This window comes from Tachysurus vachellii, chromosome 3 (assembly GCF_030014155.1).
Source record: "Tachysurus vachellii isolate PV-2020 chromosome 3, HZAU_Pvac_v1, whole genome shotgun sequence".
Classification (NCBI taxonomy): Eukaryota; Metazoa; Chordata; class Actinopteri; order Siluriformes; family Bagridae; genus Tachysurus; species Tachysurus vachellii.
The window spans coordinates 463256-489895 of record NC_083462.1 but is presented as its reverse complement, the minus strand read 5'-3'; the positions used below and the strand labels follow the sequence as shown (position 1 = coordinate 489895).

The following is a 26640-nucleotide window of genomic DNA, read 5'->3' as shown; positions in this document are numbered from 1 at the left end:
AATGTCCAGTTCTATAAGCTTTGCATTTTGCAAGTAGGTAACCTACACAGTAATAGGTTACAGTACAGTATGGTATACAGTAATGACATGATATACATGAACTTTGTTTCAGAGAGTTATTCAATCTATCCAAAAGGCGTCGACGTGGACGAAATATAATTGGAAAAAGGGCCACAGTTGATGTGCCAGGACAGAGAGGGGCAAACATTACCATGTGTGCAGCAATGGCAAATGCAGGATTACTCCTTCACAGATGTCAGATTGGACCCTATAATACCGAGCGCCTCCTTGCCTTTCTCAATGATCTCCACCAGCGCCTGGTACCAGAGCAGGATCAGGAGGGTGAAAACATGAGGACCTTTGTAATTACCTGGGACAATGTTGCTTTCCATCATTCGCAAGCAATAACAGCATGGTTTGAAGTCCACCCAAGACTGGTAAGTCTCTTCCTTCCACCCTATTCACCTTTCCTCAACCCCATAGAGGAGTTCTTTTCTGCATGGAGGTGGAAGGTTTATGACCATCAGCCACATGACCAGATGTCCCTCCTTGAAGCCATGGATGCTGGCTGCAGGGACATCACAGTTCAAGATTGCCAAGGGTGGATCCGACATACCAAGCGGTTTTATCCCAGGTGCATCGCCTTGGATGATATCAGATGTGATGTTGACGAAAACATGTGGCCTAACCCTGAAGATCGCAGGGATTAGATACAGTAATTTTGTGCTATTTTTAGTTCCCCCCCTTCTTATCTGGGCTTTTTGCTGTTTTGTTTTTTGTTTTGATTTTTGTTTTTCAGAATGCTCTTATATATGATATTTTGTTCACTGAAAGCAATACTGTAAAACTTTTTCTGTTCTATTATATTGTGTTTCTACTGTACCTCCTTTAGTAAACAGTAAAGAAAAAAAGAACTAATTTGCTTTTTACTGGAATGCGTTTGAATGTGAACATACAGTACATGTGGACATACAGTTCCCAACTAAGAAATTTTGTGTAAAAGGTGGATTGCATGTTACCTGAAACATAAAAGTCTATGCAGTATGTCAACAATAGCCAGTATTTTGAAACCTGGTGTATTTTGATTGACTGCATATACCTTGTGAAGTGAAAACAAGTGTTATTCTTTGACAGATTAATTTCATTTTGAGTCAGATTTCCAGTGTTTTGGTAAAGTTAGTGTGTGCAGAGAAAGATGTGTTCTGTTTTTAAATGGAGAGTTAGTTTATATTTCACAAAATGTGTTTTTGAGAGGAAAATTATCAATTTGGCCAATTGCGTTTTGTAGGTGTAAGTCTGTGTTAAGAGTTTAGAAAAATTATCTTAAGTATAAGTAAGCGCTTGTTAGCGATTGAAAAAAACTGTAATATAAGATTAAAACACATCATATTGGAATATATTTAATTATAAGTATGTTATTTCTTTTGCTCCCTCTTTTGAATAAAGAACTGAAATAACAAAGCTCAAAAAGCTTTGAATAACAAAGAATAAAAACATTTAAAAATCGTTCGTTAGGGATTAAAGTGTCTCCACAAATTAAATATAGTGATACCAACAAATGTTGACTTCCCGGGCTCCATGAGGGAAGCAGCATATAAATCATACAGAATGATGGTTTTTGCAAGATATATATATATATATAATCCATTTGTCTCAATTAAGAAGTAGTTAAGTTGTTTGTTTTTTTTTTTAGTAAAGCGGTAATATGCAACCTTTAAAGCAACTCTGTTCACGAAGGTAAATGTAGTTCCTGCACTTTCCAAAAATAAATCTCGCAATGTTTTCGACTATATTATATACCTTACAGTGTTTATTGAAATTAGTATAAGTGCACGTGTTCCAGATCATCATGTTTTTGCCACCGTTATTAGGATTTTGTTTTGGGGTAAATAAAAAGCTTAAGCTTCTACACGACGAATCTGCTGATCACTGGGAATCAGAATGTTGGCATATGTGAGGTACCTGGATGACGGCTGCACGGCAGTTGTTTCAACTAGCGAAATTATGGACTTTAACTATGACATGTTTGACCAAACAGGTTTATTGGGTACGATGGAAGCAAGACTTCTTCGGGGCACAAATACTGATGCTTAAAGGTATGTAACTTAAGCAGTAGCTGTTTTATCATAACTCGTTCACTGCACAATATAAACAAATGAGTGATATATAGTTTTGTTTCTTATTTTGTTTCTATAAATTTTCAGAGAATAAAGAGGACATAGAGCAGGAATTGTCTAAAGACAATTATATATTGTGTATATAAATATTTTAAACAAACTTATACACACACACATTATATATATATATATATATATATATATATATATATATATATATATATATATATATATATATATATATATATATACATACAAAGAAAGCCATGTAAATGATAGGAATATACAGAATGTTTTTCTTTATTAAAAAGTGAATTACAATTCTCTAGAAAATTGTCTTGGTCTTTATTTAACTATGAATATGCACTAAGAAATGTGATATGTAACAAATGGGTTTTGTTGTGGTCTTGCTGGGATTATACTAGCATCCAAAAGACAACATACTGTATGTTGACCAGCACACCACCATCCCAGGCTGTTCAGCCAGCACACCAGCATCCCAGGCTGGTCGGCCAGCACACCAGCAACCAGCACCTAATGCTGGACCAGCATACCACCATCCCAAGCTGGTCCCAGCATGCAAAACATACCTTATGCTGGACCAGCAATGCTGTTTTTTTTTAGCAGGGATTTAGTGACTCATTCTTATAGATTCTAAAATACAACATCAGTGCAGATTATTTCACACTCCAGCATTTGAGTTCGTGTAAGACACGTTTCAGTATTTCCTCACTGAACTGACTTTGTTCTGCTTCCTGTTTCACTGCATTAAGTTTGTGCTCATAATATCTTTTATACTCGGTCAGTATTTGGTTATTCCGGGTGACCAGATGCTGCAGATGTTTGATCTTCTTCTCCTTCTCTTCTACAGATTATTTTAAGACATCGAGGTTCTCCTGCAGTTTCCTCTTTTCTTCCTGAAATTTGGCCTCTAGTTCCAGTTGTTGCTCATGTAGTTCCTGCTCGTAGAACTTCCTCAGTTCATCTTCCCTCATCTTCAGCCTCTGTTCCACCTCTCGGTACATCTCAATGGTGTAGAACTCGTTATTATTGGCTAAAATCATGCTATCTACTTTCTCCAAGAACTCCAGAACCTGTATGCGGTCCTGCACTTCTTTATTGTTAAAGACATGATATCTCTGTCCACATTGGCTAATCAGGTCTTTGAGGGGCTCGTTAGCGCTACTGAGGTACTCTTCAATCGTGCAGCTCAGGTCATCACCATGTGTAAAGAGGATCATGGTGTGTTTATCTGCTTCTTCTCCAAAAAGGGCTCTGATCTTCTCCACTGAGAGACGTTCTTCCTCGGTGAAGGGGCCGAGTGAAATGAACAGGATGATGGCGTGGGGTCCTGGAGCCGTCATGTTAATGCACTTACTGATCTCCTGTTTCAGCGCTTTCTCAGAATATTCTGTATCAAACAGTCCAGGAGTGTCCACCAGCACCATCCTCAGTGTGGACACTGGAGATAAAGAGAAGAATTCATCCTTTAAACTGTGACAGTAATCTGATCCAGAGATTTCATTTTATTTAGATTTGTTATTTTGTTTTTAAAATGTTTTCACTGAACAATTGGCATGTTGAACTGTAACAGAAAAAAAAAATATTTTATATACCTTCATCAGACCAATTTATCTAAGGACAACTTCTCTTCCTGAATATAATAATAATAACATATTGAATAAAATAAGTCCTAAATGAATTTTCCCTGTGACTGTTACATTAACTTACTTTCTCTCGGAGTTTCTTTGACTCTCAGCTCAGTGTGTGTTTGTTGGACTGATTAATCTACAGTACTTCACAGTGCTGGATGGTTGTATTTAAGTGATGTTTAAATGAAAGTTCCAGCAGTGGGGGACATAACAAACCCCCTTTACCAGACGTATGATGTTTATTATAGACTATTTTATCTACTATTATCCATGTGAATTGTTATTTGAACTAAAAAGGTTTTTGTCTAAATCTCAAAAACTCAAAAAGTTTTAATTAATAAAATCATTTATGTCAAATCACAATATACATGTGTTCTGGGAGGCCAAAAGCTTAGGATTTAAAATCTCAGGATTTAAAAAGTCTCAGGATTTATATATATATTATTTATATTATATATTTTTTTTATTGCGGCCACAATAAAAATATGTAATAATAATATAAAACTAAATGTCTATGTACACAATTTAACACTGAACTGGGAACAATATTAGTAGTAAAATATTATTCTTTATTCTGCCACAGATTTTGGTGAATCCTCATTCAAAGTCCTTCAGATCAGATCAGTCCAGTTTACTTCCTGAATGAATCGCTCTGTGTGAATGAATCTTTTAAGTGAATGAGTCATTTGGGTGACTGAATCGTTCTCATCCGTGTACTGAATCATATTGTTCCGTCTCTTTAGTCTTGCCTGGAAATCACGTGACTGCTTTGAAAGCAGGAGAAAGACTTTGGTTAGAAATGTGATGATACTTTAATTAAACTGGTCACTAAAGTAAGTTTAAATGATTACTAAAGACTGAAATATCCAAACACCACTCAACAAACCTGGAGGACACAGTGCTCAAGGAGAGACTATTGGTGATACTTACACTTACTTAATAAAGCTTCTAAGTGTGAAATCTCAGCATCTCATTTAACCGCATTATTACCTAATTATTAGCTTCAGATGAGTCATTTCTTAAAGAAATACAGAAATTCACTGATATCTATTAGCAATAGAAATTGTTAAATTGTTAATCACTGATTCTTGAGATAAGGGCAAAAGTACTTTTGAAAAGTGACAAACCAAAAATCATTCCTACATTAATTTGAACTGGATATCTTCATAAACACGGGTCTCATCTATCATACCATGAAAAGGAACAGGTTTTTTATTCAACCACTTTTTATAAAAATGTACATTTACTCGCTTAGTAAGTTGACATTTGTCAACTCTGTCTGAAGCAAAACTCTGTCTAAAAGCATCTCCAATCTTATAGATCAGTATACCCTCAATCTGGCATTGAGGATACTGGATGATCCATCCCACCCACTTTTCCTAGAGTTCTCCTTACTCCCATCTGGATGTAGATTTCGAATGCCACCAACAAAAACTAAACGTGCCATTACATCATTTGTAATGAGGAGCATTCAGCTACTGAACAGATCAGACACAGGCACATAGAATTTTTAAAGAAATTTTTTAATTAGCTATCGATTCATTTTTAGATATTGGACTGATTATTGTATGTCACTATCATTGCTGTGTTTGTGTTTTTTTTTTTTTTTTTTGTTGTTGTTTTTTTTGTGTCTTCTATGTTTGTAATGTTGTTGGATGTTAATGTGGCTTCCTTGAGTGCAAAACAAATTCCCTTCGGGGCAATAAAGGTTTTCAATTCAATTCAATTCATATGAAAATATGTTTTTTTTGCGTGTTTGATCAATTCAACAACACTGTAAAGTCTTTAAGTGTGTAGAAATGGTGTGCCTTAGCAAGGTTAAGTGATAAATGGTATTGTATACACTTTTAATATTATTTTACATTGTTTTGGAATTAACCATTTTAAATTACCTTCATTTAGTTTACTGATTTTTTTCATTTTTAATATATACAATCAATGGTTTTGTGCACACAAGACATTGATGCATGTAGATAAGTTGGTGTTTTAATCTATGAACACACTCAATTGAACCAAAGAAACACATTTTTTTATAAAAATAAAAAATCTCCATCTTGCGGTGTTGACACACAATTGACGGTGTTGACACACTAATCGAGAATTAAACTGATTAAAGATATTTACCTAGTTTTAACATGGAAAAGAGAGAGAGTATCAAGGGAAAGGTTATCAAACTTCAAACAAAGAGTACCTGGTGACAGGATCTTTAAGGCACACATGAAAATGTCAAAATGTCCTAGTATCAAAAGAAAAAAGCAAATGTATCTGGAGATCCTCTATTGCACATCTATATTCGAACTAAACTGTGAATCTAAGAACTGATTTGAAACAGGACACAATAAGCTGAGATCTAACTAAGAAAAGTATGTAATAGTGTTAATAGTGTACAAATGTTGAAGTTTAACAGGATCCAGAATTCCCCATGCATTTCCTGACTACTTCCAAAGGCTCACTGAAAAAATGAAACGTGAACAATCAGACTCAATGTCTGTGTTTCTGTAAATCTAAATTGGTTGAAATTTCTGTTGTAATTCCATCTATACTTTAACACAGGGATTCGGTGTCAGGCGGAAGAACGTGCCGGAAACCAAAATGCAGTTCAAAATGTTTATTGAAGACACAAAAGGGCAAATGTAAAAAACGGCTAACCAGAGCCTAGTTCTAGGTGTAGCAAAACCTGGTGAATGCTATGATACCTGGTGTACTTAGCTTGTAGACTGTAGAACGGACAATGAGCTAGGTGGGGAGCGAAGGTTATATAGTCTGGAGTGCCAGGTGTAGAATGTTAGTACAGTAGGTAGGCGAGCTGCTAGGAGTGATAGGTGTGTTAGGTGGAGGTGTTACTGGTGGATCCATGACATTCAGACAGGTAAGTTATATGATTTACTTCAATTTCTCTCAAAAAGTAAGTAAATATATAGAGAGTTTTATCCTGTTATTACTGCCTTCGATGTAGAGCCAAGCATTAGATATTATATAACAGTTTGTCTAACCTGCGGGACTTGGGCATTGGACAAGAGGTGTTGAACATGTCTACGCTCTATGAAGTCCGTAACATCAGGGGCTATGGCATAGAGCTCCCTGGTCCGGCTTGCTTGGAGGGGACAAGCTGTCCCTGTCAGTTTCAAAAGGACATCTTTCAATGGACAGAAACAGACATCCCTCCTCCCATGTTTTGGGTGAAAATTGGCAGTAGGGCCACAAGGATGCATAAACTCAACTTTTACGTCTTAGTGTTCTATATCTACATAAATGGACTTTCCTAACCACCAGTGAGCATCATACACCACTGCCAGCCAATCCCCTGTCTCAATTCTGTTGATAGTTATATCAACAATAGCACCCTCAGGACCTTTTAGTGGCTCCTCTTCCATTTCATTGACCGAGTCCCCTGCTTCTCCCAACTCGTCTTCCATCTCCTCCATCAACATGGCCAATGGACGGCTCTTTCTGGCCTTACATCAGTCTGCTGCTCCTCTGAGCAGTGTCTTATACAAAGAGTAGCTGGGGAAAAGCATTGTCAATCCAATGGCTCACTGCAAAAGCATGATACAGTAGCTGTCTGTAGCAGATGCAATTTTGATGTGGGATTACCTGGTGTATTTGTCTTGTTGATTGAACCTGTTTGAGGTGTTGTGTAACAAGTGTGTCATATGTCTCAAAGTTCCCTTCCAAAATATGATACAGTTGAACACCATTCAAACTGTTCGTGATCTTGTCAAAGAAATCTTTACCATCCACAACATCATTTCCCCGCAGAAGCAAGGAGTCTGCAGTTCTTTTTACTGTTCCTCCAATGCCGTCTGGGGCACCTTTTCCATGGGATGTTGGGAAATAATTCCATGTGGTCCTGCTGAAGCCCAGAGTGAGTGGTACTTCAGAAATGAGGTAGAAGTTCTTCTTATTCTTATACTGCTTATTGGGGCCATCTGACCAGAAGTGCACAGTACTGTAGTAACTGATGGATATTTAGTTCGTATATCTCTAAGGACAGGATCCATGTAAGTCCAGATTGCTGCTGCATCTTGTCTCTTAGACTCTGACACTGAGCAAAATGCTCCCTTTTCACGCTTGATGTAATACATTCCAGTATGAAGAGTTAACTGAGGTAAGTTCTGGCCAAAATGGCAAGCCTGAATTTCAGAAGCATATTTACACTTCCAGGACTCTGAAAAATCAACATGTACAGTACAATTACTGTGTTCTCGCTGCATGTTTTAATCAATTCTTTGTATGCTTTTGCCTGATTGTGAACCAGGCACACGTGTTGTTGTCTCACTTCTAAGTTTCTCCTCATACAGACGAAGCAACTCTGAAAGACTCCCACTATGTAAGTTGAGTTTCATGTTGAAGTGGATCCCACTGGCTGTTTGGGCTTGATCTCGCTCCCACTGCCTCCACTGAACACTGATTCCACTTATCTCTGGAGGCAAAACTGTATGCTTGTGAAGAAGGCAGGCCTCAGTTGCTGGAGTGCAACAAACTAATTGAAAACTATTCTAATAACAGACATTAATCTGTTTGGCACAGGTATATTTTTGTCTACAAAAGTAATTTCAAGCATTTCAAGCAATACACCTTCAGATTAAATGATTTTTAAGATCACAGTTAACATTTTTAGTCAAGTGACCCTAAACTTTTGAACGGTAGTGAACATTACTTAAAAAGTATTTGGGAGCACTTTTCCATTCCGTCAGCTTACATGTCAACGCCGTCAGACAAAATATCTGACAGAGTTGACGTCTGACGGAGTTGACAAAACAACATGTTTTTTCAACTTAATCATGTCTAATAAATGGCAGCCATTTTGATTTTCCTCAGTGGTCAGCTGCACTAAACTAAATCAAAATACCAACTTTTATTTCAAAATTCTTGATTAAAATTATCCCTACTTTGAAGACAGTGTTGACACATAAAAGCTGTGACCACAGGGATTTCAACTTGTTTGCTGAATATTTTTAAAAAAATGTACAGTACAACTTACGAGGCCATGTGTTGGACTGCTGCATCCATCAACAGACAAAATTCAAAGGGTGTCCTCAGGGTTAAAGCTGACCAAAATATGCCTGATTTATTTCGAATTTGAAAAATATCTGACGGAGTTGACATGAATTTATGACAGATTTTGAAAGGCTGTTGTTAATGTATAAAATAATGTAATGTTCACTTTAAGTATTTTGTGATATTTTATTAAGCCATGCAATTAACCTCATATTCATATTTGTGCATTTTGGGCATTTTAAAACACTTTGCAATTTGGCTCAACGTATTTATGCAAAAAGACATTCTCCGCGCTGACTTACATTAAGAATAAACACAGGTCACGGCTTAACATGGAAGATGATTTGTGGTGACGTTTAAAATAAATCAGTTATAACAGTGAAATGTCACTATTCTTATTACCAGAGTTGTAGCACAAACAAAATATTAATGCAAACAATCCAATTCAATATTAAATAAAAATAACATTTATTGATTTGGTCTTGGGGGGCACGGTGGCTTAGTGGTTAGCACGTTTGCCTCACACCTCCAGGGTGGGGGTTCGATTCCCGCCTCCACCTTGTGTGTGTGGAGTTTGCATGTTCTCCCCGTGCCTCGGGGGTTTCCTCCGGGTACTCCGGTTTCCTCCCCCGGTCCAAAGACATGCATGGTAGGTTGATTGGCATCTCTGGAAAATTGTCCATAGTGTGTGATAGTGTGTGTGTGTGTGTGTGTGTGTGTGTGTGCCCTGTGATGGGTTGGCACTCCGTCCAGGGTGTATCCTGCCTTGATGCCCGATGACGCCTGAGATAGGCACAGGCTCCCCGTGACCCGAGGTAGTTCGGATAAGCGGTAGAAGATGAATGAATGAATGAATGATTTGGTCTTTGTCTTGTGAACATTACTTTGTTAATGACTACATTCATTAGACACACTGTTTGTAGAGAATGCACACACACATGAACTGATCTGATTCAAGACTGACATCATTACATCATGCATAAAATTTTGGTGTCCACTTTTGCCATTTTAAATAATACCATAACTTTTGGCTTACTATGAAGTCATGTAATATATAATATAAAACTCTTCTTGTTTTAAATTCTCACTGAGGACTAAAACCCCCTAAAGATGAAATCCTAAAACCGCCCCGATGACGACTTTGGAGCGGCCGAGTCAAGTCCTGACCTGAATCCTATTGAGATGCTGTGGCAGGACCTTAAAAAGGTGGTTCATGCTCGAAAACCCTCCAATGTGGCTGAATTACAACAATGCTGTAAAGATGAGAGGACCAAAATTCCTCCACAGCGCTGTAACAGACTCACTGCAAGTTATCACTAACACTTAATTGCAGTTCTTGCTACTAAGGGTGAACCAACCAGTTATTAGGTTTAGGGGGCAAATACTTTTTCACACTGGGCCGTGTGGGTTTGGATTTTGTTTTCTCTTAATAATAAAAATTCTTCATTTAAAAACTGCATGTTGTGTTTACTTGTTATCTTTGGCTAATATTTACATTTGTTTGATCTGAAACATTAAAGTGTGACAAACGTACATAAAAAATCAGGAAGGGGGCCAAGACTTTTTCACACCACTGTATATTAAACATTTTAGTAGCTTTTTGTTACAGGAGGTAGAATTTAACATAAACCTAAAACATCTTTTTTTTTAAGTGAAAAAATGGGGAAAACTTTCATAGTTCTACATTTATGAATAAAAAATAATTAAGTTGTAAAGAAAATAAATATTCATATTGCTTCTTAAAACTGAGAAACACAAACAAAACATCCTTAAAATAAAGCTCTTCATATATGGAGCCTACAGAGACCTGGGAAATGTCTTGCCACAGTTTCCTTGTATGATCACAATGATGTAAAATAGACTTTGGTTGTGAATCACAAGGTGAACTACACACAGTAGCCCCGCCTCTCACAGGACTGTAGCCAATCACAGTGTAGGATTGCGTGGCGTTACAATCCGTGGCCACTCAGATTTCAGAGTTTATTTAAACGTAACCACGCCTCCACACTGTCCTCTGTTCAGTGTTCAGCTGAAAGCGAAAGTAAACCAGTCCGACATTTTGTTGTGAATCTGTTCAACATTTCAGACGTGAAATGGCGTTAATGTGCTGAAACTTGCTGCTGTTTCTGTAACTGAAGTTGGGAGATTTATATCGCGGTAAGTGTTTATTTATTTATCTAAATGACTATTATATATTTGATAGAAGTTTTAAATGAGAAATATCCGAACAGGTTCAGAAGCTGATCTCAGACCTGCTGCAGTCCAGCACCGTTTCTACTGCTACTGTAAGTCCATTTACACCTGAACTGAGCTTTATTTACATTATTACAGATTATATGTCTGAAATCATGGCTGAACAGAGCTTTAATCGTGTAGAGAAAAAATCATTAACTCTTCTAATAATGACATGTTTGGGTATAAAGACCTAGAAAAGGATTCAGTTCTAAACATCAGGACAGTATTTCAGTCAACATTATGATTATTTTGTTGGCGTATCTCTTATGTAAATATATACATAAACATATCAAATATATTAGTCACTGATTAAATCATGTTCTTCATGTAAAACTTCACATTCATTTTAGAAGCTGAATTAGAATTAATTTTCACCCCCATGAGAACCTTGTTGTTCGTTTCTACAGACTGCAGTCATGTCTGACCCCAGTGACGTTCAGATCACCTTAATAGGAAAAACTGGTGTTGGAAAAAGTTCTGTGGGAAACACCATCCTCGGTGTGGACAGATTCGCTCGAGGTTTTGGCTCTTCATCAGTTACCAGACCATGTCAGATGGAGAGAGCTGTGATTGGACACAGGAGAGTGACCGTTGTTCTACACATGAAGAAGATCTTGTCAGTGAGATAGACCATAGTGTGACATTACCTTCTCCAGGAGTTCATGTGTTTCTCTATGTGTTAAAACCCACCACATTTACACAGCAGGAGGCAGAAACAGTGTCACAGTTTAAACAGACCTATGGAGAGGAAGTGTTTAGATACACAATAGTCCTGTTCACACATGGAGATCAGATTCAACATGAAGACATGAGTAGGTTAATCTCACAGAATGAGCTCTTGATGAATTTAGTGAGAGACTGTGGTGGGAGATTTACTGTGTTAAACAATGACGCTCCAGCAGACAGAGAACAGGTTTATTATCTACTGGATATTATAGACAGAATTGTGTCTGATCAGGAGAACCGCTTCTACACGCTGGAGATGCTGCAGGAGGCATCGAGGAGAGCTGAAGAACAGATAAGTTTAGAACAACAGCGCAGTCAGGAAGAAAGTGCTAGAATAACTTACCAAATGGAATTAGAGAGAGTATGAACGGAACTGTTAAAGGCAAAAGCAGCAAATGAAGAAGCATCTAAGTACAGTAGTGAAGATGAGAACACCATGGAGGATGGAGAGCAGGGGCTTAGCAAGAAACTATCTGACCTAAAAAATACAATTAATGTACAGTTTGTTAATCAGCTGAAATATTTGTGTGTAATTGCAGTTTTCTCTCTATCTATGGGATTTGTGTTCAGCAGAGGCTCTGCAGACAGATGGATGTTTGTACATGGCTGTGGTTTGGGAGGGTCAGCAGCAGCTTTGGGACTGATTACAGGAAAGCTCTGGGGTCTGATATGGAGAAGTCAGTTAAAGATGTCTTGCTCATCACCTCAAGAGCGTCCTAAAGTTTTCTATCAGTGCTTGAAAAAAAGGCTTTGTTGTCGTCTGTGGTGGTTTATTTGGGTCATCTGTAGGCTTCGCTGTTTCAGACCAGACACCAGTGATACTGTTAGCAGCGCTAGCTGGAGCTGTTGGAGCTTACACTGCAATGCACAGGGGACAGTAAACATTATACTGAATATGAATCTACACTAGCAGTATAAAGGTGAGACGTGTTGTGACTGTGAGATCTGTGAGGTTCAGTCACTAATCACTATAAAACATCTACAGAAATCTACTGAACACTTTCACGTCATCTGTATAGAATTGTTCTAGACATACAAAAGCACTCAGTATCCCTCTCCCTGATTATATTAGTGATTATTATACCTACCTGTGGTGATGTACTTGTTTTATGTCAGTAATATGATGTGTTTGATGCAGTCGTCACTCTTCTCTTTGTTATTTTGTCATTACCTCATGGATAAGCTGGTGAGGGTTCAGTAGGAAGAAACATATCCATGGCAATATCCACAGCCTAGAAGAGCTGGTGTGAACATTCATGAAGTTCAATATCAATAAATTCAGCTGTTATTTTTCTCTCATCTTTTTTTGCATGTGTGTTTTTTTCTGTTTTATTTAGTTATCTACTGGAATCTTAATCATTTCACTGTGGAAATCAAGATAGACACAAACCACTGTACAATACAGAACACACCCTGGGTTGAGGCAGGAAGTCTCTCTCTCCTGTGTGTGTGTGTGTGTGTGTGTGTGTGTGTGTGTGTGTGTGTGTGTGGAGAGAGATATGATGGTATCACTGCTGCTATCACTTCAGATAGAACAGAAACTGATCTCTTGGATGATCCTCAAGATTAAATTTAATTTAAACTGTAACTGAGACTATAAACTTTTTCATTATACCTAAAGGTGGTGTGTGTGAGCCTCAGTGAACAGATCTGATATAAACAATAACATTCCAAATAAATATAAACATGAAGAGGAACAAGTGTGTGTCAGTCTGCAGCAGATACAGTGTATACACACACACACACACACACACACACACACACACACTAGTATTGTCACACAATATAGTCTTAAAACTATATATTATACTTTAATCTGTTCTATATACAGATTGTTAAAGATTACAATAAAATATGGTTCTAAAACTAAAGCATTTATAATAAAGTCATCTTTGTGAAGTTCCTCCTTATTTCTATAACACACACAAATAATGATATTTCAGGAAATCTACTGTGGTTATAGAAATCTGTATATAATTATAATAAATTATAATAAATAAATGACAGTATTACTACTGACAGTAATGTTTTATTAGTGCACACATCATTAGTACACATCATGTTGAGAGACTTGACACATTTATTAAGATACAGATTTAAAATGATTCTATTCTGTACACTGGCCGTAAACCTGCCACTGCACAGCTGAGGAAAAGAAACACAATATAGATTCTACTCACACATAAACACCTATTATTATTATTTTTCTCACTGATTATATAAAGACTATATATATGAACTCTACAGTGTTCACTAACACATTTTATTACAGTACACAGGATTATACATTTTAGGTTATAGGTGATTTAGACAGGATTTGTAAAATTCAGTATAACAATCTAAATGAAATCTGATTTAATATGAGAGAATAATTCAGACAGAGTAACCAGGTCTGGTGTTCATTCTAATCACAAGTCTTATTTCAGATCATCTACTTTTTATTTTTAGAATCACACAAATAATTTACACCTTCGACTATAGCACAAACACCAGCACCAACAGCAGCACCAACACCAGCAGCAGCAGCAACACCAGCACCAGCAGAGGCAACACCAGCAGCAGCAACACCAGCAGTAGCACCAGCACCAGCAGCAGCAACACCAGCACCAGCAACACCAACACCAGCAGCAACACCAGCAGCAGCAACAGCACCAGCAGTAGCACCAGCACCAGCAGCAACAACAGCACCAGCAGTAGCACCAGCACCAGCAGCAACAACAGCACCAGCAGTAGCACCAGCAGCAACAACAGCACCAGCAGTAGCACCAGCAGCAACAACAGCACCAGCAGTAGCACCAGCAGCAGCAACAGCAACAGCACCAGCAGTAGCACCAGCACCAGCAGCAACAACAACAGCACCACCAGCAGCAACACCAGCACCAGCAGCAGCAACACCAGCAGTAGCAGTAGCACCAGCACCAGCAGCAGCAACACCAGCACCAGCAACACCAGCACCAGCACCAGCAGCAACAACACCAGCACCAGCAGTAGCACCAGCAGTAGCACCAGCAACACCAGCACAATAAACAGCAACAGCACCAACACCAGCACAAACAACACCAACAAGAGCTGCAAGAATCCATTTATGATATTTCACATAAAAATTCTTCAAAAATGAGCTATTTGCCTCTTTTTCCTCTTCCACTTTCTGTTTTATTTCCTGTTGCACTTTCTGTTTTATTTCCTCTTCCACTCTCTGTTTTATTTCCTCTTCCACTCTCTGTTTTATTTCCTCTTCCACTCTCTGTTTTATTTCCTCTTCCACTCTCTGTTTTATTTCTGCTGTTTTCTTTCTGTTTTCTTTTTTTATTTCCTCTTCCACTCTCTGTTTTATTTCCTCTTCTGCTCTCTGTATTATTTCCTCCTCCACTCTCTGTTTTATTTCCTCCTCCACTCTTTGTTTTACTTCCTCTTCCTCTCTCCTCACCCTCTTCTCCTCCTCCTGTCTGAGTCTGGCTGCTTCCTCAAACATCTCATTGGAGTAACAGGTTCCTCCGTTCTTCTCCACCATCCTGTCTATCTTCTGCAGTAGCTCACTGACCTGCTCTCTGTTTGTCAGCTCTTTATTATTAAAGACATGATATCCACCTCCACACTGCTGGACAAGGTCACTTAAAGTCTTGTTCTCTTTAATGAGTGTCTCTACATTTTCTCCATCTAACTGGTCTCCATGGGTGAAGAGAACCATTGCATATTTCCTCACTTCATCTCCAAATAAGTTTTCAATTAGCTGAATAATGTGTTTTTCCTGTTCTGTGTACCTAATATTCAGTGGCAGAACAATGAGGAGAGTGTGAGGTCCTGGACTGGACAAATAGATACTCCTCCCTATCTCACAAGCTGTTTTTACAGGATCAACAGATGTGTCTAAGAGACCTGGAGTATCAATCACACACACGTTCCTGTCCTCAACATGGCCATGATGAGCTTCACTCTTGCTGGTGATAGAGTTCATGCTGAATTTAGATCTGAATTTCTCCTCTCCCAGGATGGTGTTTCCTGTAGAGCTCTTCCCCCATCCAGTTTTCCCTAACAGCACAATCCTCAGGTCAGAACTGCTGCTGGTGGTCTGTGGTTTTTTTCTCTGCAGATGTGATGCTGATTGAGGAAAATAAAATGTTTAGATCTTCAAAAAATGAAAACTGTAAAATTTTACATAATTTAAAAATAATACTCAATGAGACATGAATGTCTCGGTGAACTGTCTGTCTGAAGTAATAGATTTCAGTAGAATTACTCACCAGTATTAAATAATTTATTGCTCACTTTCACTAGAAGGTTTTTACTTATGAATAAAAACTCACCAGATTTAAAAAATTTCTTGACAACTATGTTCAGAAGGTCTTTAGCTTGGTCACTTTTTATATTGTTGTTGAAGACGTGGTGTCTGTAACTGTATCTCTTCATCAGCTCCATCAGAGATTCTGTATTAATGATGAAATTCTCTATGGTCTGTTCCTCTTCCTCTAGTTCATCTCCTCCAGTGAAGAGGATCCAGGTCTTTTCCAGACGCTGTGGTCCTAACAGAAGCTCGGTTTTCTGCACAGCTTTCAGATCTTCCTCAGTAAATCTATCTGCCCTGATGACCAGTAGATATGTACAGACGTCTGATTCTGACTCACATGAGCTGAAGGCCTTCTGACATTCCTGTATGACCTGATCATCACTCAGCTCAGTGTTACAGAACCCTGGAGTGTCGTAAACAGTAACTGGGAGACCAGAAACTGTACAGTGTTCCATCTGAACATGTTTAGTGACAGAGGTTTGACTTTTCTGTGAGGTGAAAGCTCTTTGTCCTAATATGGTGTTTCCTGATGCACTTTTACCTGAACCTGATTTTCCCAACAAGATGAAATTAAACTGTGGTGGTGACATCTTACTGATGTGGCTCATCTTCATCAGACTGTAGAAGACCTGTTTACTGGAGAAGAAAACACACATACACAGACATACACACACACACATACACACACACAGACACACAGACAGACAGACAGACAGACATACACACACACACACAAATACACACAGACACAGACACACACACAGACACAGACACACACACACACACACACACACTAGTTTATTCCCTAACTTATTATTGTTAGATTTATAATAAAACCCTTAACACAATGTAAGTCCTGTATCTGAGGAGTTTCTCCTTCTGTAGATTCTCCTGCTGCTAGCAATCAAACACACAATAAAGCTGATCTTTACATTGTGTTGTGTTTTTATCAGTAACTTTATTAAAAACTCTACATTTAATCTTCTTCTAACATTTCTATGTTTTTCTGATTGGGTTTTATTTAACAGATAAAATGTCTTCCGGCTTTTCGGTGCTGCAGCTTATTTTTGTCACGCAGCTGAAATAAAAACCTGAAAATATGCGATTTGGTAAAATACACATTAAAATATACATTAAACTATACATTAAAACATACATTAAAGTTTAAAATCATTCATAAAACGATTTATAATAACTTACCGTCTAAGGTTATATTTCAGACCAAACTTTTGTTCTTTTGTGAACGTCGAGTTGTTCAGAAACACTTTCACTTCCTCACTACAGTGTGTTTATGTGTCGTTCACGAACGAATCAATTCATCGAACCGACTCTTTTGTAGTGGAGAGTCGACTCTTACGTCTCTACTATTCCCTTATTATTTGAAGCCACAAATCCACACCCACAGTATTAGTTACTGTGATGTATTGAATATTCTCATACTGACTACAAAATAATGTACAGAGTAAAAACAGGGTCCTCATTTATTAACTATCTATACATGTGGTTTTGTGTGTAAACCGTGTGTGTGTGTGTGTGTGTGTGTGTGTAAACCGTGTGTGTGTGTGTAAACCGTGTGTGTGTGTGTGTGTGTGTGTGTGTGTGTAAACCGTGTGTGTGTGTATGTTTACATGCACAGAATGATGTATATTATGTTTTTCTCATTTGTGCAGATGTGTACATTTCCCACACACATTAACGTGTATGTATGTATATGTCCCTAATTTCCCCATAGGGATTTATTTACATTTACATTTACAGCATTTGGCAGACGCCCTTATCCAGAGCGACGTACATAAGTGCTTAAATCTCTAACATTGAATACATTAATGCTGGCTCACTAAGTTACATACTTAAGATACCATGAGTTTAAAACATTTGTTCAAAGTTACAATGAAAAAGTGTCAAAGGTTTTTTTTTTTTTTTTTTTTTTTTTTTAAATGCGAAAGATAAGTAAAGAAATGCCAGTTGAAGTGTTCCCTGAATAAGTAGGTCTTCAACCGCCGCTTGAAAATATCCAGTGACTCAGCTGTCCGGACCTCTAGGGGAAGTTCATTCCACCACCTTGGTGCCAGTACAGAGAAGAGTCTTGTAGTATACTTGCCTCTTACCCTGAGAGATGGTGGAACCAGTCGAGCAGTGCTGGTAGATCGGAGGGTGCGGGGTGCAGTGCGAGGAGTGATGAGGGCTTTGAGGTAAGAGGGAGCTGGTCCATTTTTGGCTTTGTAGGCCAGCATCAGTGTTTTGAATCTGATGCGTGCAGCTACCGGAAGCCAGTGGAGGGGCTCGCAGCAGCGGGATGGTATGCGAGAACTTTGGCAGGTTGAAAACAAGCCAGGCAGCTGCATTTTGGATCATTTGCAGAGGACGGATTGCAGCCTGTGTGGACAGAAATGGCCGAATCCTTCTAATGTTGTAGACAAGAAATCGACATGAGCGAGTCACATTAGCAACATGAGAGGAAAAGGACAGTTGAGTGTCCATGGTTACCCCAAGGTTGTGAGCTGTGGCTGAAGGGGAGATCAGATCGTTGTGCAAGGATATAGCAAGATCATGACCTGGGGATGAATCACCTGGGATGAAGAGCAGCTCAGTTTTGCTAGGATTAAGCTTTAACTGATGAGCAGTCATCCATGATGAACTTTCTGCCAGACATGCAGAGATCCGGTCAGAAGCTGTGGCATCTGCGGGTGGGAAAGAGAATAAAGGGTTTTAATAAAGGGTTTTAATTCTGTTATGTGGTGAAAAAATGTAAAGTAGGTCAAACTAACTGCAGAGTTTCTACATGACATATGTTTATATCAGTATAAGTGAGAGAGTAATGGGCTGATGTCAGTGATCACACCATGCAGACAGACGACACTGACTGAATGTAAAGAGTATAATATATGGAGCATTTAATGACAGATTGGGATTAAGGCTTGTTTAAAGTCTGGACTCCTGCAGGAACTCTGTTCTCTTAGGTACAGGTACATTTCAGACAGAACTGAACACAATCCTGACATTTCCAAACAACCCATGAACTGAAGGAACTGAGAACATGTCAAACTCCACACAGACCCTCATCTGACACCAGATCAGGACTGAAACCAGATACTGCTGCAAAACTATAATGACTGATGCTCACTGTTTATTAACTGCCTGAATTAAAGTGAAATAGCAAACATTTCTGTATCGTCTTAGAAAAATAATTTATTTGAGTAATTAAACATAAACCACATGAATTTAACTGAATTCAAATTTATGTGTATAGCGATTTTAACAATAGACAGCTTTACAGAACATAAAAAACATAGCTCAAAATGTTCATTATACAATGATTAATTTTAGATATATTTAAATGTGTTTGTATTTATCCCCTATGAGCAAGTCTGATGTGACTCAGGTGACTGTGGGGAGGAAAAACTCCCTTAGATGGTAAAGGAAGGAACCTTGAGAGGAACCAGACTCAAAGGGGAACCTCATCCTCATCTAGGTGACACTGGGGGTGTGATTATAAATATACAGTCTGATAAATGTTGTAGTGATGTAAAAGATCACATGGAGTTCACATCTCCTCTTTAGTATGGCAGAGTCTAACTGGAGCTGGTAGATCTGTAGATGCCTCAGGATCCCCACATGTTGGCCTCATCTCTGTAAAGGTCCAAAAATTTCACACCCTAGGTGGTAATGGTGGCTCAGTGGTTAAGGCTCTGGGTTGTTGGTCAGAAGCACCACTAAGCTGTTGGACAAAGGAGCAAGGCCCTTAACCCTGTCTGCTCCAGGGGCACTTTATCATAGTTGCCCCTACACTCTGATCCCAACTTCCTCATATGTGATAGTATGTGCATATATGAATATGTGAAGAAAAACATCCCACTGTGCTGTAATGTGTGTGAAGATAATAAAGACTTCACAAATCACAGTCAGCGAAAATCTAAAACAATGTTCAGTTACTGATTTCTCAATATGTTCTCAGCCATAAGGCATAAACATGTTCATTCATTTAGTCACTTTAGTGTCATTTGTATAGATTCTATAACATCAGTGCAGATTATTTCACACTCCAGCATTTGAGCTCATGTAAGACACGTGTCAGTATTTCCTCATTGAACTGACTTTGTTCTGCTTCCTGTCTCACTGCATTAAGTTTGTGCTCATAATATCTTTTATACTCGGCCAGTGTTTGGTTATTCAGATACTGCAGCTGTTTGATCTTCTTCTCCTTCTCTTCAACAAATTATTTTAAGACATCAAGGTTATCCTGCAGTTTCCTCTTTTCTTCCTGAAATTTGGCCTCTAGTTTCAGTTGTTGCTCATGTAGTTCTTGCTTGTAGATCTTCCTCAGTTCATCTTCCCTCATCTTCAGCCTCTGTTCCACCTCTCGGTACATCTCACTGGTGTAGAACTGGTTATTATTCGCTAAAATCATGTTGTTACTTTCTTCAAGAACTTCAAGAGATTGGAGTTTCCTGAGTCAATAACTCCTGAGCTAAACGCTGTTACTACACAAATAACACCTCTTTTCTATCGTAATAATGTAGAGACGCAGCTACAACCGTGTTTTGTGTAGTAACAGTGTTTAGCTCAGGAGTTATTGACTCAGGAAACTCCAATCTGTGAATATGTGACCAACTTTACTTAAGACGCTGAGGCGCTTTTTTACGTGTGTGTGTGTGTGTGTGTGTGTGTGTGAGAGTATGTGTGAGTATGTGTGAGTATGTGTGAGTATGTGTGAGTAGGTGTGAGTATGTGTGTGTATGTGTGAGTAGGTGTGAGTATGTGTGTGTGTGTGTGTGTGTGTGTGTTCTTACTGTTTGGACGGTCCCCATAAGGACTGTGTCTTCCTGATGGTTCCTGTTCTCTCTCATGTTTTCCCACTAAAGCAAAAAAATAAAAAATTAAGAATTTATATCATAATCAGTTAAACATTATTCCTATACATGATCGCACGCATGCACACACACGCACACACACACACACACACACACACACACACACACAGTTAGCTATTCTACAGACTATTCTCTGGTTAAGATGTGTAACTCTGGAATCCTGCTTTAGGAAAGAAGACTTCCAAAGACATTGTATTAGAACAGCAAGGACAATTCTGTTGTACTGTTAGTTTTGTTATATGTTGAAGAAGTGGGTTTGAGATTAAGATTAAATATAAGATGATGGATCAGAATTTCAGCTTTCAGTCTAGATTCATGAGCAAAATAATAAGGTGGGGGGGATTCGGGGAAGGGAGGGAGGGAGGGAGGGAGGGAGGAAGAAAGAAAAGCCTGAGTAATTTTAGGAGGCCTCACATTAACAAGGCGAAACTAAATGTTTAGTTTGACATTAAACAGGTTTTATATTAATCTGATTAAGATTTAGATTTATTTCATTATAAATGATGAAAAAATAATGTTTATTATAGACTATTTTATCTATTATTATCCATTTGAATTGTTCTTTGAACTAAAAGGTTTTTTGTCTAAACCTCAAAACTCAAAAAGTTAATTAATAACAGTTCTGGGAGGCCAAAATCTTAGGATTTAAAGTGTCAGGATTTATATATATATATATATATATATATATATATATAGTATATTTTTTTATTCTGGCTACAATAAATAGATGTAACAATAATATAAAATGTTTATGTACACAATTTAAAAAGAACTGGGAACAATATTAGTAGTAAAATACTCTTTATTCTGCCATAGATTTTGAATCCTGATTTTATTTATTCTAAAGTTTCTTTCTCAGGTCATGTTTTGTGTTTTTAGTGACAGACTCGTGTGTGTGTGTGTGTATGTATGTATGTGTATGTATGTATATTCAACACCTCACTGGAGCTGTGTGAAGTACCCTCATGCTTCAAAAGCTCCACCATCATCCCCGTCCCAAAGAGACCCAAAATTACCAGACTTAATGACTACAGACCTGTGGCTCTAACATCTGTGGTCATGAAATAATTTGAAAGACTGGTTCTGGCTTATCTGAAGAACATCACTGGACCCTTACTGGTCCCTCTGCAGTTTGCCTACAGGGCAAACAGGTCTGTGAATGATGCGGTCAATATGGGACTGCATTATTTTCTGCAGCATCTGGACAGACCAGGGACTTATGTGAGGATCCTGTTTGTGGACTTCAGCTCTGCCTTTAACACCATCATCCCATCACTCCTTCAGCCCAAACTAACCCAGCTCTCTGTGCCCTCCTCTGTCTGTCAGTGGATCACTAGCTTTCTCACAGACAGGCAGCAGCTAGTGCGACTGGGAAAACTCAAATCTAGCACCCGCACCATCAGCACTAGTGTCCCCTAGTCTCCTGAAGTTTGCAGATGACACCACACCGATCGGCCTCATTCAGGACGTTGACGAGTCTGCCTACAGACTGGCTGTCTGGTGCAGCCTTAACAACCTGGAGCTGAACACGCTCAAGACAGTAGAGATGATCGTGGACTTCAGGAGAAACCCCCCTGCTCTCCCCCCACTCACCATCATGGACAGCATTGTTACAGCAGTGGAGTCATTCAGATTCCTGGGAACCACAATCTCCCAGGACCTGAAGTGGGACATTCACATTGACTCCATTGTGAAAAAGGCTCAGCAGAGGTTGTACTTCCTTCGTCAGCTGAGGAAGTTCAACCTGCCACAGGATCTGCTGAAACAGTTCTACACTGCTATCATCGAATCCATCCTCTGCACTTCAGTGACTGTTTGGTTCAGCTCAGCTACCCAATCCGACCTCAGGAGACTACAGAGGGTAGTCCGGACTGCTGAGCGAATCATTGGCACAACTCTCCCCACTCTCCAAGATCTGTACTTCTCCAGAGTGAGCAAAAGGGCAAAGTCAATCACTCTGGACCACTCATATCCAGCACACTCACTCTGGACTCCTCACATCCAGCACACTCACTCTGGACCCCTCACACCCAGCACACTCCCTCACTCTGGACCCCTCACATCCAGCACACTCGCTCACTCTGGACCCTTCACATCCAGCACACTCGCTCACTCTGGACCCCTCACATCCAGAACACTCCCTCACTCTGGACCCCTCACATCCAGCACACTCCCTCACTCTGGACCCCTCACATCCAGCACACTCCCTCACTCTGGACCCCTCACATCCAGCACACTCCCTCACTCTGGACCCCTCACATCCAGAACACTCCCTCACTCTGGACCCCTCACATCCAGCACACTCCCTCACTCTGGACCCCTCACATCCAGCACACTCCCTCACTCTGGACCCCTCACATCCAGCACACTCCCTCACTCTGGACCCCTCACATCCAGCACACTCCCTCACTCTGGACCCCTCACATCCAGCACACTCCCTCACTCTGGACCCCTCACATCCAGCACACTCCCTCGCAAGACCTTCTGCCCTTCATTTCCACTATCGTCAATAGATCCATAGCATCTGGTCAGGTACCAACTACTTTCAAGAGAGCAAGGGTTATTCCCATCCTAAAGAAACCCGCTCTGGATCCATCAGACATCAGTAACTACAGACCGGTATCACTTCTCTCATTTCTTTCAAAAATTCTTGAACGCATTGTCTATAACCAACTGTCTGTCTACCTCTCACAGAACAACCTCCAAGACCCCAACCAGTCTGGCTTTAAAGCAGCTCATTCCACAGAGACAGCCCTTTTGGATGTCTCTGAGAAACTACATGCTGCTAGATCAGCCAAACTGTCATCCGTCCTTATCCTCCTTGACCTTTCAGCAGCGTTTGATACAGTCAACCACGAGACTCTCTTGTCCACCCTCAGGAGTCTTGGGATTTGCGGATCAGCTTGGGAATGGTTTGCTTCCTACCTGGAAGGACGCTCATATCAGGTAACATGGAAGGGAGTGACATCTGCTCCACGCAGACTCTCCACTGGTGTCCCACAGGGCTCAGTACTTGGTCCTCTTCTTTTCTCCCTGTATACTCACTCTCTTGGTGAAGTTATTTCCTCATATTCTCTTACCACTGCTATGCTGATGATACACAACTTATCTTCTCTTTCCCACCCTCAGATGCCACAGCTTCTGACCGGATCTCAGCATGTCTGGCAGACATTTCATCATGGATGACTGCTCATCAGTTAAAGCTCAATCCTAACAAAACTGATCTGCTGATCATCAGGTGATTCATCCCCAGGTCATGATCTTGCTATATCCTTGCACAATGATCTGATCTCCCCTTCTGCCACAGCTCGCAACCTTGGGGTAACCATGGACAATCAATTGTCCTTTTCCTCTCATGTTGCTAATGTGACTCGCTCATGTCAGTTTCTTCTCTACAACATTAGAAGGATTCGGCCATTTTTGTCCACACAGGCTGCTCAGGTACTTGTTCAGTCTCTTGTCATTTCTAGACTGGATTACTGCAACGCACTGCTGGCAGGTCTACCTATGAACGCAATCCGTCCTCTGCAAATGATCCAAAATGCAGCTGCCTGGCTTGTTTTCAACCTGCCAAAGTTCTCGCATTCCACCCCGCTGCTGCGATCCCTCCACTGGCTTCCGGTAGCTGCACGCATCAGATTCAAAACACTGATGCTGGCCTACAAAGCCAAAAATGGACCAGCTCCCTCTTACCTCAAAGCCCTCATCACTCCGTGCACTGCACCCCGCACCCTCCGATCTACCAGTACTGCTCGACTGGTTCCACCATGTCTCAGGGTAAGAGGCAAGTATACTACAAGACTCTTCTCTGTTCTGGCACCAAGGTGGTGGAATGAACTTCCCCTAGAGGTCCGGACAGCTGTCACTGGCTATTTTCAAGCGGCGGTTGAAGACCTACTTATTCAGGGAACACTTCAACTAGCACGTCTTTCCTTATCTTTTGCATTTAAAAAACAAACAAAAAAAAAAACCTTTGACACTTTTTTCATTGTAACTTTGAACAAATGTTTTAAACTCATGGTATCTTAAGTATGTAAATTACTTCGCTCTGGATAAGGGCGTCTGCCAAATGCTGTAAATGTAAATGTGTGTGTGTGTGTGTGTGTGTGTGTGTATGCGTGTGTGTGTGTGTGTGTGTGTGTGTGTGTGTGTGTGTATGTGTGCGTGTGTGTATGAATGTGTATGTGCGCGTGTGTATGTGTGTGTATGTGTGAGTGCGTGTATGTTTCTGTATGTGTGTGTGTGTGTGTGTGTATGTGAGTGCGTGTATGTTTGTGTATGTGTGTGTGTGTGTGTATGTTTGTTTGTGTGTGTGTATGTTTGTTTGTGTGTGTGTGTATGTGTGAATGCGTGTATGTTTGTGTATGTATGTGTGTGTGTGTGTGTGTGTGTGTATATATATATATATGTGTGTATGTATGTGTGTGTGTGAGTGCGTGTATGTTTGTTTATGTGTGTGTGTGTGTGTGTGTGTTCTTACTGTTTGGACGGTCCCCATCAGGACTGTGTCTTCCTGATGGTTCCTGTTCTCTCTCATGTTTTCCCACTAAAGCAAAAAAATAAAAAATGAAGAATTTATATCATAATCAGTTAAACATTATTCCTATACATGATCGCACGCACGCACGCACACACACACACACACACACACAGTTAGCTATTCTACAGGCTATTCTCTGGTTAAGATGTGTAACTCTGGAATCCTGCTTTAGGAAAGAAGATGATGGATCAGAATTTCAGCTTTCAGTCTGGATTCATGAGCAAAATAATAAGGTGGGGGGGATTCGGGGAAGGGAGGGAGGGAGGGAGGGAGGAAGAAGAAAGAAAGAAAGAAAGAAAGAAAGAAAGAAAGAAAGAAAGAAAGAAAGAAAGAAAAGCCTGAGTAATTTTAGGAGGCCTCACATTAACAAAGCGAAACTAAATATTTAGTTTGACATTAAAAAGGTTTTATATTAATCCGATTAAGATTTAGGTTTATTTATTATAAATGTTTATTATTTTAAGGTTATATTTTCTTTCTTTACCTGAATGCGACATTTTCTGACAAATCAGATCAGAGTCCAGTTTACTTCCTGAATGAATCGCTCTGTGTAAATTAATCTTTTAAGTGATTGAGTCGTTTGGGTGACTGAATCATTCTCCTTTGTCAAATCAAATCAAATTTTATTTGTCACATACACATACATACAGGGTACAATATGCAGTGAAATGCTTTATGCAACTGTCTTGTATAAGAATAAAAAATATTAAAAAAAAGTATAAAAAAGCAAAAAATAAAATAAGAATAAAATAATAAGAAAGTATAAACTATATAATAAAACTATATAAAAACTATATAAAAATATGAAATATATGGAGTCCAGTGTTATGGTATGGTTGTGGTAGCTCAGTGGGTAAGGTGTTGGGCTACTGATCGGAAGGTCATGGGTTTGAACCCCAGGTCCACCAAGCTGCCACTGCTGGGCCCCTGAGCAAGGCCCTAAACTCAGTTGCTCAGTTGTAAGTCACTCTGGATAAGGGTGTCTGCTAAATGCCGTAAATGTAAATGTAAATGTTAGATCCTGGGTGTCTCCTGGTTTAAGATCTGAATGGCCTGAGGGAAGAAGCTTCTCCTCATCCTCTCTATGTTTGCTTTCAGGGAGCAAAAGCGTTTCCCTGAACACAACAAAGAAAAGAGTCCATTGTTGGGATGCTGAGATCCTTTACAATCTTCCTGGCTCTGGTCCGGCACCGTGTGCTGTAGATGTCCTGCA

At 39.4% G+C, this 26640-nt stretch overlaps 2 protein-coding genes and 1 long non-coding RNA gene across 5 annotated transcripts in view; 1 reads left to right on the top strand and 2 right to left on the bottom strand.

Moving 5' to 3' along the window:
- The window catches only part of LOC132842105 (GTPase IMAP family member 8), a 611624-nt gene that overhangs the window by 133973 nt on the left and 451011 nt on the right, over positions 1-26640 (bottom strand). Inside the window, exon 2 of the mRNA XM_060864777.1 lies at positions 25368-25433. Within this exon, the coding sequence (XP_060720760.1) occupies positions 25368-25433 (66 nt within the window). The remainder of the gene's footprint in view (positions 1-25367; positions 25434-26640) is intronic.
- LOC132842505 (uncharacterized) lies at positions 10799-13027 on the top strand. The gene is made up of 3 exons (XR_009648033.1): positions 10799-10927; positions 11002-11055; positions 11413-13027. It is a non-coding gene; the product is annotated as an uncharacterized LOC132842505 (long non-coding RNA).
- Positions 13741-26640, bottom strand: part of LOC132842477 (uncharacterized) — a 301251-nt gene continuing 288351 nt past the window's right edge. Inside the window, exons 1-3 of one of the 3 annotated variants that reach the window (XM_060865202.1) lie at positions 17217-17321; positions 16036-16652; positions 13741-15829 (exon numbers count right to left, since the gene is read on the bottom strand). In XM_060865202.1, coding sequence (XP_060721185.1) covers positions 14163-15829; positions 16036-16630 — 2262 coding nt within the window. In that variant the 5' untranslated portion in view covers positions 16631-16652; positions 17217-17321 and the 3' untranslated portion in view covers positions 13741-14162. Of the gene's footprint in view, positions 15830-16035; positions 16653-17216; positions 17322-26640 lie in introns of those variants that run through there. The other 2 variants (XM_060865203.1, XM_060865201.1) reach the window with 2 other exon arrangements.